This window comes from Micromys minutus (assembly GCF_963924665.1).
Source record: "Micromys minutus genome assembly, chromosome: 14".
Taxonomy (NCBI): domain Eukaryota; kingdom Metazoa; phylum Chordata; class Mammalia; order Rodentia; family Muridae; genus Micromys; species Micromys minutus.
Window position 1 is genome coordinate 43,038,906 of NC_137983.1, and position 20,535 is coordinate 43,059,440.

The following is a 20,535-nucleotide window of genomic DNA, read 5'->3' on the forward strand; positions in this document are numbered from 1 at the left end:
GGGAAATCTCAGGGGCCTTGCCGCTAGACAATTACAGACCACTAACAGCTTGTGAAAGGAGGAAAGTTAGTCTTTCCGAGGAGGTTATATAATACCAAGTGGGCAGCCCTGAAATCAGCACAAACAACATATTTATATATTTTATGCACAAATATATTTACTACGTTTAAGATAATAATGATAATAAAAAGTCATGAATTTGAGAGAGTAAGAGGAGAATGGGAGGGGTTGGAGGGAGGAAATAATGTAACTATTTTAGTTAAATATTCTTACATTATAAAAAAGAAACCTTAAGTCCCCATTCACACAATACTGAAAGATGAATAGGCTCTACCTCAAGATGGTTGTGACTCACAGGGAAAGTGCTTCATACATGCTGTTTTTGGGGTAAGCATCTCTTTGTTGATAGGATGTGCTATCACCCTGGGGACACCACTTAAAAATTTGTCAGTGGCTCAAGATGTGTATGTGGAACAATTTAGTGGCTGTTTACAGTAAGCCGCCATTTCTGTGATGGGGATTGAACCCAGAGCCTCAAGCATAATCGGCAAGTGCTCTCCTACTGAGCCACATTCCCAAATCTATTATGGCTCTATTATTTTTGCTTTAAAGTTACCCTCTTTAATTTTCATTAATAGATATAATACTAAAACACCCTTCTTTGGTCTTCTAACACAGAAATCTTGTATATTGTAGGCCTCGAGCTCTTTATATAGCCAGAGATGATCTTGAACTTCCATAGTTCTGAGATTATAGACTCAGAACTGTATGCCTAGTTCTGCACGTTAAGGCATCGTTCCCAACCCATGCTCCTTTTAGAGAGAGTTTACTTTTGAAGGAATATGATCAATGGTTTGAATGAGAAGTGTCCCCCACAGTTTTGGGGATCAGAACACTTTAGTCCCAGTCAATATGATGTTTGAGGAGGCTTAGGAGGTGAACCTTTGCTGGAGGAAGTATGTTACAAGTAAAAAGTAGAGCTGCTTCCTTGAAGTTCTCCCTCACTGTGCTTGGCGATTCTGGTAGAGAATGCAAGCTTTTATTTAGTCTTACCTTACAGTCACCATTCCCATTGCCTGCTGCCACATCTCCGCCATCATGAACTCTACCTCTTTGAATCCCTCAATCAAAATAAAGTCCTGTTCTTGCTTGTTCGTGGTGGCACTGGAAAGTCACAGTGATCTAATCCTTAAGTGTGTTTGTTTTAGATCTAGGCTCTACTAAAATGTACTCTAACTTTAAAAAAAGAAAATGCATGGTTAGTGAGGTGGTTCAGTGGGTAAAGGAACTTGCTGCCAAGCTTGAGCTGGATTTTAGAACTCACATAGTGAAAGAAAAGACTGTTCTCACACTGTTGTCCTCTTACCTGTCCAGCGCACCATGGTATATGCATGCCCACACATCTTATAAAGCGTGTGTGCACACGTCGGGGGTGGGGCAGTTTGTCACCACAGAAGTGGAGACCATATGCTTCCCACTCACTCCAGGGTTTTAACTATCAGTTTCTGCCCTTCTTTTCGCTAAGCATCAAACCCGGCCGAACTCTGTTCTCTGGTAGCAGATTCTCCCCTCGGGTTTTATTTTTCTTCCTTGATCTAGCTCGTTGTGCTCCTAGAGTGCATACATAGTATTTCTAGCCGCCTCTGGCCAGTTGTTTCCCTAACGTTCTTTCCACCAACTACCTCGGGTTCTGGAATCAAGGCTCTGTATCTATAGTCTCTCCAAAAGCCATTTGGAAAAGGGCTCTCAGCGGCCAACCACTAAGTTACAGAAGCTCACAACAGGTGTGAGCCAAAGGGTGCTGGTTTGTTGTCGTTTGGAAGTTTCCTACGTCTTAGTATGATCGTTTGCTCGGCACAGTGTAAAGGGGACTCTCAAATCCTCATATTCGCAGTGATTTCCACTCCCAGCCATGAAAATGAGCAGATGGTTTTTAATAACGTAAACCCTAGAGGAAAGCAAATGACAGACCTAGTAACCGGCTTCCTTCAAACCTGAGTAGTCCGAGTCGCGCCCTGCTTTTTCTGACCTTAAAGCGGCGGGCTCAAAGTGTTTAATTCACTGGTGAGAGGTGGGCTCAACAACAGGTCTTTACCACTTTAAGAGCGCCCTGCCTGGCGACAGTTCACTGCACAGTTGTACTCTCGCGAGAGCTTGGCAAGTAGCAGCAATGGCGACGACTGGAGCAGGTCCTGGCTCTGGAGTGGGCTCCGGCCCTGGTGCAGGAGCTCCTGCAAATTCCACAACGGCAGAAGACCGAGAGACGGAGCCGGTGGCTGCTGGGGCTGGAGAGGGGCCGTCTGCAGCTCCGGGAGCGGAGCCCAACTCTGGAGAGGCTGAAAGTGGGTAAGACATCTGCAGCGCACGAGAACGCGCGAGGGCCCGCCCCTTGTGGAACCGCGGGGCTCGCGCCGCTTCGTGCGGCCCTCCAGACCCAGGCCCTCCCGCCAACGGCTCAGCCTGCTCAGTATCCTCCGAAACCCAGCTAGCTCCTTGGCGGGTCGGCTCCGAACTGCGCCCCAGACTCACTTCCATCAGCACCAGTGTGAGCCAAGCGTGTTTTCCTCTCTCCCGCCCTTGCACCTTGTAAGACTTTGCTGGCCACTCTTCCAATACTAGTTCCTGAAACAACCTAGGAAGGAAAGACTTCCCGCTCCCGCAGGACGAACTCTTAAGCTGTGAACACGTTTGTCTTGATAACCTCCCTCCTAATACTTGGATTGTTTTCTTGGGCATCCAGTTGAGGACGTGCTTAGCCAGAAAAGACATACAAGTAGGAAGTCCGTCAGTATTTAGATCAGTGGTTGTTTGTTTTGGAATAGGCATTTTAGTATTTGTGTTTTCCTTATAGGGATGCAAACTTGGTTGATGTAAGTGGTCTGGAGACAGAATCTTCTAATGGAAAAGATACTTTGGTGAGTTTTTTTGTTTTTTGTTTTTTGTTTTTTTTTTTTTTTTTTTTTTGGCCTTTGGAAGGCAAACTAGATCTTGCTTTAAAAATTTTAATCTATTTAATATGTAGTCAGTCAGGCCGTTTGATTCTCTTATTGCTCTGTGGCTCCAGGAAGGTGCTGGAGATACTTCGGAAGTGATGGATACCCAGGTGGGCTCTGTGGATGAGGAGAATGGGCGGCAGTTGGGAGAGGTCGAGTTGCAATGTGGAATATGTACAAAATGGTTCACGGCTGACACCTTTGGAATAGACACGTCGTGAGTACATTTCATGGACTTACAGAGAGTGCTTCATAAAATTTCAGCACAGTTCTGGAGAGATGGCTTGGCAGTTAAGAGCACTGGTTGCTCTGCCAAAGGTTTGGGTTTGATTCCCAGAATGCATATGGCAGCTCAGCATGGTCAAGGAACCCCAGTTCCAGGGATGGAAGGGAAAATTAGATAATCATATTTTAATCTAAAAAAAATTGACAATTATTTTTAAGTATACCCACCCCCCAAATCAGTGAGTACTGTTTTATGCTCACTCTAACCCTATTCAGTGACCAGTATGCTGACTGGAGAATTGTTTCCATTCCTTCAGCATATTTTTAAGTATCGAGATGGGAGCCTTATTAGGTATGTATGTGGGCACTGCCCTTGCTTTTGAACTTACAAGCTGATTGGGAAACAAGTCTGTGCAATTAGAAGGGATTATGTAATTAAATTTGAGACAATATATTTTGTGTATTTTGGGTTTGGTATTTACAGTGGGCAAGGCCTATTATGAACATTTGAAGATGTAGTGTTCATTTGTAGTGTATTTGCCTACTATGTGCAAAACCCTGGGTGGATCACCATCACTGGAGAGAAATGTTTTTAATTTCTTAAAAATATTGAGGTGCTCAGTGCTTTTCATGTCTAAAGTATACTTTGTTTCCTCTCTCATTGCTTTTAATGCACCCCAATTGGTATCTTATGGTTTTTCCCAGGAGGAAAAAAATACTTATTTCTAAACCTGTACCTGTTCTGGAGTTAAACTTGTATTATGATTCAGAGCCAAAGGTCTCCTCTTCTGTGGAGTAGGTCAGTAGGACTCAGTGTGAATAACTATTAGGGCAATCAATGGCTCTCTAACTACATAGCACTGGATGGCCTGGGGTACCCTTTGTAGACCAAGTTGACCTTAAAATTGCAGGAATCTGCCAGTCATTGTACCAGTCTTCGTTAGTTTTGAGGCCAGGCTAGGCTGCATAGTTGAATATCAGGTCAGCCAGGGCTGTACCTTAACACTTTGTCTTGAAGGGGGAAAATGTTTATTGAGTGGAGCTGGTTGTGCACACTGTAATTCAAGTACTTATGAGTCTGAGGCAGGAGGATCACAAGTTCCAGGTTGTATGAACTGTAGCTAACTCTAGAACAGGGTCCTAATTCAGAAAAAGCCAAACAGTAGGCTAGTGAGAGATATACTTCCTGAGTAAGTCTTGAGACCTGAATTTGGTGCCTAGAACCGTATGAAGTTGGAACAAGTGTACTGAGTCACAGGGTTTGTGCACGGTGGGACATTGTACACCCTGGGCATGTTCCCACACATGCATCATGTGTACACATACTACTTACTACTAATGGTAATAATACACCCTTTAAAGGAAGACATAGAAATGTGTTGAGTGGTTCACTAATCTGTATATTCTGGCTCATCCACAGGTCATGTCTACCCTTTATGACCAACTACAGCTTCCACTGCAATGTGTGCCACCACAGTGGGAATACCTACTTTCTTCGGAAGCAAGCAAGTAAGAACAACTCCCGAGTAGTTTAAAAAGATGATTGTCCCATGGAAAACAGAGGAGATCTGAGTTAGCACACTTAGGATATGTTTGCCTATGAGCTGGTTGGATTTAATTTGATATTTAGCTCTGAATAATTGCAGTTGCCCATTTCAAATCAAGTTATTACTTTACTTTTAGCTGCTCCCATCATTATTTTGTAGACTGCTGTCTTGGTTTCACTACCTGGTAATAGCATAAAATACCCTGACAAAAGCAGCTTAAAGGAAGAAGGTTGTAGAGGTTTACAGTTCCAGGTTCATTCCATCATGCCTTCACAGAATGCGTTATCACAGCAGCAGGCATCAGAGGGTCCAGCCACACTGACCTCATACTTGCAATGCAGAGCTGGATGGTTAAGGGCAGCCTAATCTGATGGAGATAGTCCCTCTTTGAGACTCTTGTTAGGTGGTTTTAGATTGTGTCAAATTGAAACTAACCATTACCCTTATTATATTGAATATACTCTTGTTGGTAGAAATTGAGTTTTAACAGGTATATCTTTTACCTTTTTTTTTTTTTTTTTTTTTTTTTGGATAGATTTAAAAGAAATGTGCCTTAGTGCTTTGGCGAACTTGACATGGCAGTCTCGAACCCAGGATGAACATCCAAAAACCATGTTCTCCAAAGATAAGGTAGAGTTAGAATTAATGCCATTGCAATATGCTAAAGAATCAAGTGGAACTTCTAGATACCCTCTTTAGCAAGCATGTTCTCCTCAGTTTTTATTAGTAAATCATGTAGTAGTTAATGCTATTTTTTTCCTTATCTAGTAGATGTCATTTGGTTTAGCTGTTATTATTATCAGTCTTTAAGTAAAACTTGGTTGGTTTTTTGAAGCAAGCAGTCAGCTGTTTCATAATCAGGTCTGGTGTAAACCAGTCTCTAGCCTTGGCTGACCTGGAACTGGTATCTTCCAGCTCACACACAATCTGCCTTAGCCTTTCTGTTTCACCTTGTTTCAGAAAACAAAAACCTCTGTCCTTGACTCTCCCTAAGGTCTCTGGAACATTTCTTTATACAAGCTGACTGCCTGGTTTCTGACTTCATCCTTATCCCTGTGGGGAAAAATATTAATTGGCCAGATGAGGGCCATTCTGTGCTAAGGCCCAGAACTGCTGGCAGAGGTGGGAAGGATGGGACCCGAGACAGTGCCATAGGGAGTTGTAAATCGCAGTTGTAGAGTGTCCAAGTGACTAGGACACTGTAAAACCACATTGTATTGCAAATCAGCAGGCTCACACAGCTCCTGCTTTCCATGGCTTTGTTGTTTTCTCCTGTATCTGCGTGAATGTCACGCAGCTTTCTTACATAACTGCCATAGTCCACTGAAGTTCTGACATTCGATTGTTTGACATTTGACCAGAAGAGCTTTGTCACCTTGACAGCCAAAACCTTTTGACATGTCCCCACAAGTTTCTTAACTACTTTCTGGGATGACGGTGCTTTCTGCACATTTTCCCAATTCAGATTTTCTGCCTGTTAAATGCTTAGTTTTCATAGAATAAACTATGCTGGTGATAGACTTTGGAAGACAATATAAAATGGTGCTGATGTGGCCAGCAGACCACGGTCAGACATTGTTTCAGTCAAATAAGCAGGAGCTGGCAAGCAGGGGCCACCATCAAAGCAGCTGGAAGGGAGCCTGGTAGAGGCGGGTGCCTCTTTCAGTTCATGTGGTTCTTTCTGGTTATAAAGCTTGTAAGAAAAGACACAATGACGTCAGGATGTCTAGTTGAAGGTTCTAAGTGATTAGTAATTCTTAATATTAAGACCAAAAGTAGAACTGTACAGAATAAACTTATAAAGAAGAGTGAGGTTTCTCTAGGTTGTCCAGAAGACAGTGTTCTCAGGACATAGAAACAAAAGCCAAAAGCTCAGACGTCATCTTCCACTTGACAGCCACAGAAGAGAATATAACTTCTATGGGTTATAAGTGCTGAATAGCTAAAATCTCTATATATTCATTTGAAATTTCCATAATCTATATATTTGGTTGGTGGGTTGTTGTTTGTTTGAGGCAGATTTTTATTCTGTTGCCCTGACCTTGAACTCATAGCCACTCTCCTGCCTTAGCCTTCCAAGTGCTGAGATTGTTAAGCTCGAGCCACCCTGCAGGCCATATGTTATTTTGAACAACTGAATATTTCTTTAGTACCTAACAGCTACAGCAGATTTTTGTTTTGATTGTAATGAAGTGTTTGAAAAGACGTGTGTGAATGTGTAGTGTAGAACTTTGAAAACAACTATAATTCTTAGTATATTTTATTTCTTAAAAATAGGATATTATACCATTTATTGATAAATACTGGGAGTGCATGACAACCAGACAGAGACCTGGAAAAATGACTTGGCCCAATAACATTGTCAAAACAATGGTAAGTAAATTAAAACTGATTAGATATCATCAGTTTCAAAAAGCCAATATTGTTTCTAATATATAAATTCTATTTTGTTTCAAATAATGGCTGAGACAATGCAGGCAATTTGATATTAATCATTGAATGAGATACAGGTAGTTACAAATTTTAATTTCTTTATACAAATTCAGTTAGTTACAGTCTTATGTGAATATCATTTCTCTTCTAAGACTGCTTTTATGTGCTGAAACCTTGTCTTTCTCTTTTTAAGATATATTTGTTTTATATGTACATGTATGTGCTTGAGTGTGTGTATGTATACTAGAAAGGGCCATTGGATGTCCTGCAGTTAAAGTTACAGATGGCTTTGAGCCACCTCATACTGATTCTGGGAACTGAACCTGGATCCTCTGGAAAAGCAGCAAATGCTCCTGACCACTGAGCCATCTCTGGTCCAGCCATCTCTGCACACCACACTTTTGCAGATTTAATTTTACATTAAACTTGGATATATATTTTCTTTTTTTATTAGATAAGAAAAGTCTTGTTCTGAACATTGACTTTGGAAGTAATGACAGCACTTGAGGAGAAATCTGCTTAACCCAGACAAGAAGAGAGGAGGGTTGTGGTGCACTGACCCTCACTGTTCTGTTATTTTTAGGTCTCTTGTAGGCCAGGCCTTGAACTCTGTGTGTAGCCAGGGGTGATTGACCTCTGACCTTGCTCTTCCTACCTCAGTGTTGCCCTGCTGGGCTTCCATATGTGAGCCGCCATGCCTAGTGTTTGTGTGGCACTAGGGCTCAGACGCAGGTCTCCCTGCATTCTAGGCAAGAACTCTGCCTCCCGCTCCAGCCTGAGCAGGCTCTGAGTGCTCTCACTTGAGTCATTACGGCCATGTACTCATTTTCTAAAGAGGAACCTGGGGGTTTGAAGAGTACAGTTAGGAATTAACCGTTTGCAGTTAGTGAGTGAATATCTGCACTTTTAAGTAAAATGTTCACTATTACTAAGACACTGTTTCCTTATAGAGTAAGGAAAGAGATGTGTTTTTGGTAAAGGAACATCCTGATCCAGGAAGCAAAGACCCAGAAGAAGATTACCCCAAATTTGGACTTTTGGATCAGGTACATTAATCTTCCTTCATAGGATCTCTGTCTCTTTTTCTCACATAGGAAGTGTGTGCACTATGTATAGTGGCTGTAGATGCCAGAAGAAGGAGTTGGAGCAGAATCCCAGAAACTCTGAGTTACAGACAATTGAGCTGCCGCGTGGGTGCTGGGGACTTGAGGACCATTGGGACAGTGGCATGTGCTCTTAATCGCTGAGCCATCTCTCCAGCCCCATATTCTTTTTTATCAGAAGCCATGTAGGGGTGGTGAAGCATGTGGCTGGAGATGTGGTTGAGTTGATAAGAGTCCTTTCCTGGGAGTCATGGAGTACTCATGATAGTGCACTAAGGAGGTGCAAACAAGGAGGATCATAAGTTTGAGGCTAGCCTGGGCTACATGAGGTCTTGTCTCAGAAAAAAAAAAGTCCAGAACAACAGCATGAGTTTGTATCCTTGGTTCCCATATAAAAGTCTGGAGTTTGCAGTCATCTTTTTGTCACAAGATCTCACTGTAGCCCAGGTTAGCTTAAACTCATGATTGTTCTTTCTGCCTCAGCTTTCCAATTGCTGGGGTTACATGTGTGAGTCACCATGCCTGGCTCAGGAACCGGTTTTGATTCTGGTTGTTCCTCCGTGTTAGGGCTTACTTTTTTCTAAGTTTTTTTTTTTTTTCCCTAATCTTCCTATTATCTGAAATTTTGGTCCTAAAAGCTTTCTTTGTTGTAAAGAAATTTTGGGGGAAATCTGTGTTACTAGACCTTATGGGAAAAAGAAATTTCAATTTTTTTTTTTTTTATTGTAGAGCAAAGGACATATTGGCAACTAAGAATATTTGCTGTAAAGTGTCTGACTTGCTGTCTTTTTTGAGATGAGATCTGTCAGTGTGGTACAAGCTCAGGAACTCTATCCCCAGCTACCTTCTTAGATGCTGAGGTGAAGCTGATTTGCTGCCCCTGAAGGGGACATCTCAGTGGTCATCTGTAGAATGAACAGTGAACATTTAGTTCTGGCTCAGAATGGGACGGCTCAGCTGTGTGGGTCAGAGTTCCGACAGCGGGCAGAGCGAGGAGACCCAGCGTCCTGGCCTGCCGTGCAGCTCTCCCCACCTGTGACCTGCTGCACACATGCTCCTTTATGAATTCTTGAAGCATCCAAGTTGAGGACCTTGCAGCTTGCTTTTTAGGATATGACTTTCATTTTCTGTACTCTAATTTTGTCCATTTTTGGAGCAGTTGCCAGATTAATTTGCTCATGTGGCCTTTTTTTTACTAGGCTATTTCTTCTTCTAGGATCTTAGTAATATTGGTCCTGCTTATGACAACCAGAAACAAAGCAGTGCTGTGTCTGCTAGTGGGAACCTAAATGGTATGTGTTTAAGTATCTTGTGGAGCTTTGTGAATGATGAAAGTCTGGCTTGCAGTTGGGGGTTCTTTAGGAGGAGCCAAATCCGGGTAATTACTAAAATGCTTTTAAGTTTGGAACTGAGATTTTAGCAGCTCACTAAACACCTGGGAAATGATCATGGAAGAGAGCTTTTGTCACTTTACAGCAGTTTGCTCTTATTACTGTTATTACACATTAATTTTACATACTGGTGTGAGTACTTTGGATTTCTAATTATGCATACATTAGACATTAAGAACATCCATCCTACCAAATTCAACTAGGACCGAAGTGAGACAGATTTCAAGACAGTGTATACTTTGAAAGTTAGACTTCCTGTGTTTTTGTTAGATTCCACATCAGTATGATAATAATTATCAGTATGATAATTTCCCACCTAATCTGGGAAATTCATTTGATCTCTACTCCTTTTTCCATGGCTCAACACTTGCTTGACAAGCTGCCTTTATCAACCTCACTTTTCTTGCCCTGAATATTTCAGCATATTCATATGTCAGCATTTCTGTACGGGTCACCCACTCTGGCATTTCCCCCCTTGTTGGTAATCCAGCTAATAGAAGGAATTCTCTTTGCTGCTAATCTAATAAAAAAACCATCGGGGCAGGCAGTAGCTTAGTGGATATCCATCCCACACATGGCAACACTCATTAGCTTGTCTTTTGGAATTGGAGCATCTTAAATATATAATTCAATCCACAGGTAACTTTCTAAGGTGTGTTCGCAATGCAAGTATATTGTTTCTGTTCTTACGCTGTGCTTTCCCTTTCGGACTCTCGACAATACATAGTGCCGCTTCTGTTCTTACAGGTGGAGCCACTTTGGGAGGTGAATTCCTCTCTGTCTTCTTTCAGCCTCAGACTTAAGTATCTTGTGTTTGAAGTGCTTTTTTGCTGAGCTTTGGTAGAAGCTAAACTCCGTAATTTAAAGCATTGTGAAAGTGGTGTGGCAGCACTTACTTTGTAGCTGTAGTTCCAGTTTAATGGTGGAAATAAAAGCTTGATGTTGTCATATTCTGCCTAGCATGGCCAGCCAGCAGTCCCCTTCACTGTTGCTTACTCTGTTGAAGCAGCGCCACGTGGCAGTAGAGGATTGGCAGGCTTTTGATTGATAATCATGTCATTTTAAGTGTTTAACATTAAACCTTTTATGAGCTGTATGAATAGCAGCCAGGTTCATAAAAGGACATTGTGCATTCATCTGGTACTGTGTGTGCAGAATATGACCTGCTCTCCATGTCCTCCTCCTCTTTATTGCAGCAGAGCTGCTGATAACTTCCAAGCTTGTCCCAAATTTACATGTAGTACTCTATGCAGTTGTTTACATAAAGGTGTTTTCCTGCAGTTCAGGGACTGTTTTCTGGAAAGAGAAAAACAAATTGAGAGGAATCATAGAAATGAAAAAAAGTTAAAACTACTTCAAAACACATAAGGCAATAGTCTTGGTGATCTAAATGTGTACCTAAGTGTGGTAATATAAAATATATGAATTATTTTATTTGCCCTTAACTTCACAAGCCAGGTTAATGTAACCTACTGGATTCATTGGCACAGTTTAAGTATATTGATACTTAACTCAAAATTGCTTACTAAATTTAAAGCTTCTGTTCTTTTATGTATAACCATGATAAATTTACAAACACTGGAGAGAAACACCTTTTTAATATTTCTGTTTTTGTTTTCTATGTTTGATGTACTTTTGTCTTGTTGGATATTCGAGTGCTTTATGTAGACAATACCTTAATATGTTATGAAATACATCATGCAGTTGAAGCAAGTGGACCTTGACCTTCAGTAAGGACATTTTTATTGATGTTTGTATTAAGTGTTGAAAAGCATAGCCCATGCAGTGTTTTCATTCTTTTTAGCTGTGGGTGCTTGGAATGTGGGTACAGATGCATTTGTGTCACAGTCCCTTAGGAAATGTTTGGAAAGATGACTTAGCTAGTAAAGGCACTTACTGCAAGCCTGGCAACTATAGTTCAGTCCCTGGAACCCCTGTAAAGTACAGAAGTAATTCTACAGTTAGCCTTTGATCTCCACATATACATTAGTTAGTTGTTTGCTTGGTTATTTATTTGTTTATTTAAAGAAGAAAGGAAGGTTGAAGATGTAACTCAGATATCGGGTGTACTAGATTCATGTGACCTTACTGTCTGAACATTGGTCAGGGATTTCAGCTGTGAACAGCTGATCCTTTCAAAACCAGGCTAAAATCCAGTATAGGTCAAGAAGAAAACCGTCTGTGATGTCACACAAATGCACATTGGGAATGGTAGTCACCATGGACTTTGAATGCCCCTGTGCCTCCATAGTGGCTCTGTGAAAATGATCTGCCTTCTCTTCCAAGGGGGGATCGCAGCAGGAAGCAGTGGGAAAGGAAGAGGAGCCAAGCGTAAGCAGCAAGACGGAGGGACAACAGGGACCACCAAGAAGGCCAGAAGGTGTGGTCACCCCACCCCACTTAGTCCCTGGGTATTAACTGTGGGCAGAATCCACTGAAAGGGAAAGGAAAGGAAGGATAGTCTTAGGTTTTGTTTGCTTGTTTTCGGTGAGTTCTGAGCCTCTGTTAAGACAGACTAACTACAAGTGAGGTCTTCCCTTTTATGAACTCATTACTATAAGATAGATGCTTGCTCTGGGAGTATAGCTTAGTGGTAGAGGGCTTGTTGACATGGTGAAGCCACAGGTTGAATTCCCAGCATTGAAACAACAAACAACAGTCCTAGTAACAGTATTTTCTGTTCTGAGGAATAAAGTTCCCTTAGGAGGTCCTGAGGCTCGATGGGATGTGGAAACAAAGCTTATTCCATGTTAGCTCCTTAACGTCCTGCCTCTCCTTTCTGTGTCTCTTCCTTTCCCTTTGTCCAAAGCTGAGGTGATAAAATCTAGGTCACTTCTGATTTAGACTGGCAACTGGGAGTAAATCTCCTGCCTCCGGGTTTCTGTTCTTTGGTTTATAAACTAAATGACATAAAGAGAGCTGGAGATGTGTATGGCTCAGTTGGTAGAGTTTCCCCTAACATATGCAGAGCCCTGAATTTGATCCCCAGAACTGGATAAACAAGAGATGACAGCACAGGCCTGCAATCCTTACACTGGGAAGACAGCAGTAGGGGGATCATAGTTTCCAGGTCATTCTTGGCTACCTAGTTAGCTGGAGGCCAACCTGGGATTCATGTTGTCTCAAAAATTAAGTAAAGCAGGGGCTGGAGATACGACTCAGGTTAAAAGCACTTGTTCTTGTAGAGGACCTGGATTTGGTTCCCAGCACCTAGATGGTGACCCAGAACCATCTGTAATTACAGTTCCAGGGGAATCTGATGCCCTCTTGTGGCATCCATGTACACCAGACCATGTGTGGTGCATAAATATGCATATCAGCCAAGCATATACATAAAGTAAAAACAAGTCTTTACAAAGTAAATGGGCTAAAAGAAAGCAGTCACGTTTGCCCTGTTTCTCCTGTGCCTTCTTCCCTCAATGTGACTGTTCTGTTTGACATGTGTAAAGATTACCCAGGAGTTAGTTGTCAGTCCCTACAAACTACAAGTAATTTAACCAAATCTTTGCAGGGCATCAGGTGATTTATTGAAGTTAAATGAAGCTTTTGTTGTAAACTTGTGATTTCCAGAAACAGTAAACCAGAGTCTTTTTTATAGGACAGAACCCAGGTGAACTAGAAAGAAGGGAGGATTCTGTCTTCATTTTGCTTCTCTTTTTTTCAGTGACCCTTTATTTTCTGCTCAGCGTCTCCCTCCTCATGGCTACCCTTTGGAACATCCATTTAACAAAGATGGCTATCGGTATATTCTAGCTGAGCCTGATCCTCATGCCCCTGACCCAGAGAAGCTTGAGCTTGACTGCTGGGCGGGAAAGCCTATTCCTGGAGACCTCTACAGAGCCTGCCTATATGAACGAGTCTTGTTAGCCCTTCATGATCGAGGTGTGTTAAGTTTTAATGATCATTTAGGAAGAGGGAATTGTAAGTGAGAAAATACCTCTATCAGGTTGGTTTGTGGGCAGTCTGCTAGGCATTTTCAGGGTAATGTCCCATGACTAGTTATTTTCACTGAGTACAACTTTCAAATTTGTACCATCTCAGTACAACCACATAGGAACTGAGCTTTCTGCACACACTCTGTGGGAAAGAAACTCAAACAACATCCAAACCATAGCACGTATGCTCACATTAGTGGGTCTCAGTGCCAGATGACTTCAGATCCCCTGAAGTTGGAGTTATAGGCAGTTGTGAACTTCCTGACATAGGTGTTGGGAATTAAACTCAACATCCTTTGGAAGAATGCTCTTAACTACTGAGCCATTTCTTCTGCCCTTGTTTTCCATTTGAATAGCTTTATAAGTACTCCAAATAATCTCTATAAAAAAGTGATTTGAGAAAGTGGTCATCTTGTATGGTGCTAGTCTCTGAAGTTGGTTGTCACTTCAACTTGATTGACTGCTGAGGATTAAGCCCAGGTACCGTGAGTGTGTTCACCGTACAGCTAAACACTGAGTCTTCAGTATTGCCAGTCAGTTACTTAACCTGGGCATGGTGGTACATACATGTCATTCCAGCTCTCTGGATGCTGAGTCAGGAGTATATCTTAAATTTGAGGCCATGTAATGCATACCTGGCTCTCCCAGAGCTATGGTGCAAGGTCCTGTCTAAAACAAAACAGTGTCACTAAGTCCCTCCCACACTCAATTGGAGTGAACTGAAATGTCTCTATAGAATCAGCATGTAGTCAACAGTCAGGAAATGTGCATCTCGATGCCGCCATTTCTCAATTCCTCCTTGGGTCTCCTGATCATCCTGCATTACAGCCTCCCTAAGGAGCAGTTTTTGGGTTTTGACTGTGTTGTAGTGATAGACAGTAGCATTCACAGAGACTGATGGAAGGGACTTAAACTAAGCTGCCATAAAGACCTGACTTAATACCTCTTACCTTATTTCTTTCTTCTTTACGATTTTTTTTTCTTTTTTTTCCCTTTTTTTCTTTTTTGTAATTTGTTTTGAGACAGGTTCTCACTATATCACCCTGGCTGTCCAGGAACTCAAGGAGATCCTCCAGCCTCTGCCTCCAGAGTGCTGAGATCAAAGCTGTGCCCAGTGCCAGCTCTCTTTGGGCCCTTTTTATAGTCTCTGTGTAGTCCAAGGGACTCAGGTCTCCTAAGTCCCTGAAATAACTACTGACCTTGGACTCTCCCACTCCAGCTCCCCAGTTAAAGATCTCTGATGACCGGCTGACCGTGGTTGGAGAGAAGGGCTACTCCATGGTGCGGGCCTCTCATGGGGTGCGGAAAGGGGCCTGGTACTTTGAAATCACTGTAGATGAGATGCCACCAGATACTGCTGCCAGGCTGGGCTGGTCCCAGCCCCTAGGTAAGCTGGGAGCACTGTAAGGGCCTCACAGCAGGGGTAGTTGACTTGGGGTTTATCAGATCATGGTCTTAAAATTAAATTCCTGAAGTCACAGCCAGTTTACTACTCTTAGAATACTGTGAGAGATTGTTTATAAGCAGTTTACAAAATTGGTCAGAAATGTATACAAAGAAAAGTAGAAACTTTTTTTTTTTTTTTTTTAACAAACTAGTTAGTTATAGTCCTCTGATTTCCACGTCTCTTTTTCATTGGGACAGGTAACCTTCAAGCTCCCTTAGGTTATGATAAATTTAGCTATTCTTGGCGGAGCAAAAAGGGAACCAAGTTTCACCAGTCTATTGGCAAGCACTACTCATCTGGCTATGGACAAGGAGATGTCCTAGGGTTTTATATTAATCTTCCTGAAGATACAGAGACCGCTAAGTCACTGCCGGATACTTATAAAGATAAGGTGAGATTGTCCTCCTTCAATGGCACCCTGGCTTTGGCAACCTGTGGCAGTCAGTGCCTATACCTATTGCTTGACTTCTTTTGTGATGGTGACCCCTGGTGTGCGTGCTTTCCCTATCTTTTGATCTGAACATTTTCTGACATAGCAACAAAATTGAAAGGTTTTAAGGTTTAGTTCCTGAATGGTCACCTAACTTCTACCATTAACATGTTATCAATTCATTCTTTTTTTATTATGTACCAGAAGGACATTACATTCTTATAATCCCCTAATAAGTATTTCAGGAAATATATCATTAGCCATTGTTCAGCCTTGTTTACATATGTATGTATAAACATATGTTTATATATGTGTGTGTCACTTTTTAAATGAAATATATAAATGCTAAGATTTATCAGGTACAGACTTTTTTTCACATCTTAAAAAAAAAACAAGGATTTTAGTGTTTAGAATCAATCCTAGAGCCTTCTACATGCTAGGCTGGCACCTCAGCACTGAGACCCACTTTACCTTTTTCTTTTTAGGTTTTTAATTTGTTTTTATGTATGAGTGTTTTGCCTGCACGAGTGTATGCCTGCCCACAGAGGGAGTTAGATTCCCTGAGGCCAGAGATAGTTAGGCACTGTCATGCAAATACTGTGAATCAACTGGGTTTTCTGCAAGAGGAACAGTTTCTAGTGGTGCACTCCGGCAATCTCAGCAGTCAGGAGGCAGAGGCAGGCGGACTGTAGATCACGTTCCAGGACAGCCAGTTCAACACAGAAATTCTATCTCAAAAAACAAAAAAAGTAATTTTTTTTATTTTTTCTTTTATGAGTTTTTTGCCTGCTTGTATGTGTGTGGTTACCTGGTGTCTAGAATTTAGGACAGGGAGTCCCCTAGAACTGGACTTACAGATTGTTGTGAGCCAGGTCCTTTGGAAGAACTGCCAGTACTCTTAACTGCTGAGTTCTTTCTCTAGCCCTCTATCCAGTTTTGTTTTGTTAAAACTTATTTTATTTTTGTTTTTTAATTAATTTACTTTCTTTCATAGGCACTTTGTGGTTAAAAAGTGTGCGTATATAATTCTCTTACTAAGGGCCTTTTAAAACATGTTTAACAACCATGCACAGCTAGTTTCTTTTAAGAAATTAGCAGGGCTGGAGAGATGATTCAGTGGTTAAGAGCGCTGATCTGTTCTTTCAGAGGTCTTGAGTTCAATTCCCAGCAATACATGGTGGCTCACAACCATCTGTAATGGGATCGGTGTGTCTGAAGACAGTTACAGTGTACTTATATACATAAAATAAGTAAATAAACATTTTTTTGAAAAAAATGAAGCAGTTAGCAACCAGGTATAGTGGGTCATACCTTTAATTTTACTATTTGGGAGACAGAGGCAGGCATATCTATTAAGACCAGCCTGGTCTTCAGGGTGAGTTCTTGGGACAGCTGGAGCTACATAGTGAGTGTGGGGAGGGCGACAGCTCTGTACAAGGCCGTGGCACTGTCTGTGAGTCTGACTTCCTTTTCTCCATGATGATTCAGATTCTCTAATGTATCATTTTCTTTTTTTCTTACTGCACTTTCAAGGCTTTGATAAAGTTCAAGAGTTATTTGTATTTTGAAGAAAAAGACTTTGTGGACAAAGCAGAGAAGAGCCTGAAACAGACTCCGCATTCTGAGGTGAGTCAGTCATAAACATGTCAGGGTAGTAAGTATTTGAAGATAGAGACTCCTTGAGGATAAAGGGAGGCAGCTGAGGCTTATGGGGACTGAGGGATGCCTGGTCCAGCTGCCTGCAGCTAAGAAGCCCCTTCTGCCTATATCCCAAACTCCTTCTGTTCTCTGCTGCATAACTGTGTTCTTCTTGGGACCGTAAAGAAAGGGCTACAAAGTCAGTGACCTGAAAAGGAACAGTGTAGGAGAGTAGAGAAGCCAGTAAGAGAGAGATTCTTCTTATCGAAGGAGATGCCAGCACAGAGGGAGACCAGAGAAGATTGTGCTGTGTCACTTGGAGATAACCAGGGGCTGGATGCTCACTTACTGTTCTGGAACTCTCCTTGTTTTCCATTCCCAGGAATCAGTCCTGCAGCCCAAGGTCACAGCACAATCAAAGGACTACTGCACACTGAGTCACAATCAGGGGCCAAAGATAAGAAAAGAAAGGGGAGTGGGGAGAGGTAAAGCTCTGGAAAGTCATGGGGGTCAGTAGATGATGCCTGAGATGAGAAAGAGTTCTGTTTGGTTTTTTATGGGGGGGAGGAGGGGGAGATTAAAATTTGAGTTAAAAGCTGAAACAAGCATACTAAAGGTCATGCCAGGAAGAAATCTCTGATCATTCTTAAAAATACAGAAAGATGAAAGCTGGGTATGTGGCAATGCCATATGTAACCACAGTGCTTAGGAGAGGTACACAAGGGGTTGAGGGTCACCCTTAGCTGCTGAGTGAGCTGGAGGCCAGGCTAGACTATGTGAGACTGACCCAGTCATTCCTCCATGGAAAGGATAGTGAGTAATGGAATACCAAACTGTTGGCTATATGTAGTATGGAAATTTTAAAAAAGCCCACCTAAAGTGGCATATGTAAGATGTATGTTATTCTTAAAATGAGCACTTTAGATTAGTGTCAGTCTGGTAAGTGTTCTGTTCTGCAATTGAGTTGTTGTTTTTTTTTTTTTTCAAATCTTTGTGAAATTCTAAAGTAAAACCTTGATCTTTGTTTCAGATAATATTTTATAAAAATGGTGTCAATCAGGGTGTAGCTTACAAAGATATTTTTGAAGGTGTTTACTTCCCAGCCATCTCACTGTACAAGAGCTGCACGGTATGTACTGCATTTGGTCTGCACATTAACTTCAAGGAAGTATGTGGACAGGTTGTGATGAAAGCCTTTGATTTGAGAGGAAAGTGATGTTTAGGAGGAAATGGGCACATCCTCTGGGATGCGTGGAAATGTACATCCATTGTATGTCTCAGTGTTTGTGTGGGTGATATCAGGTGTGACTGCACTGTGCTTTGCAGGTCTTGTTTGATGGGAAAGATACAAAGCATAACCATTTATGAACCATTGCTGTCACATGTTTGGTGACTTGCAATTGGTGACTGTTGCTTATCCTTTTAAAAAATACACACACAAGCATACATGGGGTGGGGTGCAAGGGGAGGAGTATAGGGAGTGAGGAGAGAGGGTTACCATGCTTAGTGGTGCAAGCCTTTGATCCTAGCATTTGGGATACAGAGGTTGGCTGACTTCTTGAGTTCAAGGCCAACTCAGTCTACATAGTGAATTCTAGGACAGCCAGACCTATCTTAACAAAATAATAATAAATAAAAAATTCCTGCCCTTACTGCTTGCTTAAAAAGGAAAAATTAGCACATGGAGATTTCCATGTGTTCATTAACTTCTATTGAAAGATGAGAAAATCTCTAGGTTCCAAACAGAAATCCGTGAAGTCTGTTTCTACCTAATGCTTGATAGACATTAGGATGTTGGCTAGGTCTAGCAATGTTGGCATATGTCTGTCTTGTTTGTTCCAGTTAGACCTTAAGTATCTTAGAGACATTGTTCTTATTTTGAAACAGTGTCTGTAGTTTTCCTTTAAATATCCCTGACAAATGAACTTGTTTTTTTTTTCTCTTTATTTTGTGTGTGTGTGTGTGTGTGTGTGTGTGTGTGTGTGTGTGTGTGTGTGTGTGTGCGCGTGTGTGCTTGAATTGAACTTGTTGCAGGTTTCCATTAACTTTGGACCATCCTTCAAGTACCCTCCAAAGGATCTCACATACCACCCTGTGAGTACCATGAGAAAGCCTACACTCACTCTTGGTCTTCCTGTTTGCTGCTCTGCCTCTGTAGTCACCCATTCTGTTTTGCTTCCGTAGATGAGTGACATGGGCTGGGGCGCTGTGGTGGAGCACACGCTGGCCGACGTTCTGTATCATGTGGAGACAGAAGTGGATGGAAGGCGTAGTCCACCCTGGGAACCGTAACCGAGCCATGCTTCTGATGACATTGTGAAATGATCCTGGGGGTTTGCTTTTGTTTATATAAAGTGTCAAGTGTTTTCCCAAAGATGCTGCAGTACACTTTCATCAAGGTAAAAGGCTAGTTGAGACTGCAGTATTGCCTGCCCTTCAGCATTCCCCCCCCCACTCCACCTACTGCTCTGAGTGCCGTAAATCAACTGCAATTCTGAAGCGCCCATGAGCTCCCTGAAAAACTGGTGCTGTGCCACTGACCTGCCAGCGAGGGCTTGTCACTTTGCTATGTATTCTACACGTGAGTACTCATGCTCACACAGATAGCTCATGTAAAGATGTTTCCTCCCCCTGGTTTCTGGGGAGGCAAGCTTGTTTCTGAGTGGCTAAAATCAGTAGCAGTACATTCCAGAGCAGTCTAAAGGCAGTCTTCTTGGTGTGGAGTTTGGGGAATCTGTGAAGCTAGTGAGGTTCTACAAACTAATTGTGAAAGGAATTTGCCTGGGGGTTTAAAAGCTAGATCTTTCTTCCAATAAAACTTGTTTTCAAGCTTGTGTGATACTTGGCTTCACTTGAAGTTGAGTTCCTGTTGGTGACTGCACTGTGAGGTGGGGTGGGAGAGAACTGGCAGTGTAGGACAGGCTTCTGTGGTACCAACCCCACTTCTGTTCTTCTCTCCAGGCACCCAGGTGCTTTCATTGCCCCGTGACAGTGGACTCCCAGATAGCAAGAGCATAGAAGGCCTGGAGCTGCCGTGTGCGGCTTGTCCTCTTGCCTGCCCTTCTAGTAGCCAATGCTTAAGATCAAAGCATGACAATGAACCTGCCTTTCAGAGGACCCCTTAGTGCCCTCTGCTTTTAAATAAACCAGTCTGTGGCAAAGCCCTATAGTTACTAAAGACTTTCCTATGTAGTTTTTGTTTTTACCTAAGTACTAGGTAAAGTGATTAACCAGGAGCTAGATAGAATGCAGGATTATAGCATATTCCTATTGTTCTTGTCGTGCGCCTAACGTCTTGCCAGCAAAAACGACTCGAGGCAACAGGATTCTTCTGTGAACAACCTTTATTGTAACGAACTCTTGAACAGGGGACTCCGAGGAAGCAAAGTGCAC

At 42.1% G+C, this 20,535-nt stretch overlaps 1 protein-coding gene across 2 annotated transcripts; it reads left to right on the forward strand.

Moving 5' to 3' along the window:
* Positions 1 to 2,170: 2,170 nt before the first annotated feature.
* Positions 2,171 to 19,975, forward strand: ASH2L (ASH2 like, histone lysine methyltransferase complex subunit; the record flags this gene model as incomplete). Of its 2 annotated transcripts, XM_080929111.1 has the most annotated exons (17): positions 2,171 to 2,346; positions 2,852 to 2,915; positions 3,065 to 3,210; positions 4,639 to 4,727; positions 5,301 to 5,395; positions 7,043 to 7,138; positions 8,149 to 8,244; positions 9,518 to 9,593; positions 10,440 to 10,457; positions 11,979 to 12,072; positions 13,357 to 13,574; positions 14,847 to 15,014; positions 15,272 to 15,465; positions 17,038 to 17,130; positions 18,173 to 18,271; positions 19,177 to 19,236; positions 19,327 to 19,975. In XM_080929111.1, 17 exons carry the CDS (start codon positions 2,171 to 2,173, stop codon positions 19,432 to 19,434), a joined length of 1,890 nt encoding a protein of 629 aa, XP_080785237.1. In that variant the 3' UTR covers positions 19,435 to 19,975. The 2 variants fall into 2 exon arrangements, with proteins under 2 accessions (XP_080785237.1, XP_080785238.1); XM_080929112.1 differs by lacking the exon at positions 10,440 to 10,457.
* Positions 19,976 to 20,535: the final 560 nt, after the last annotated feature.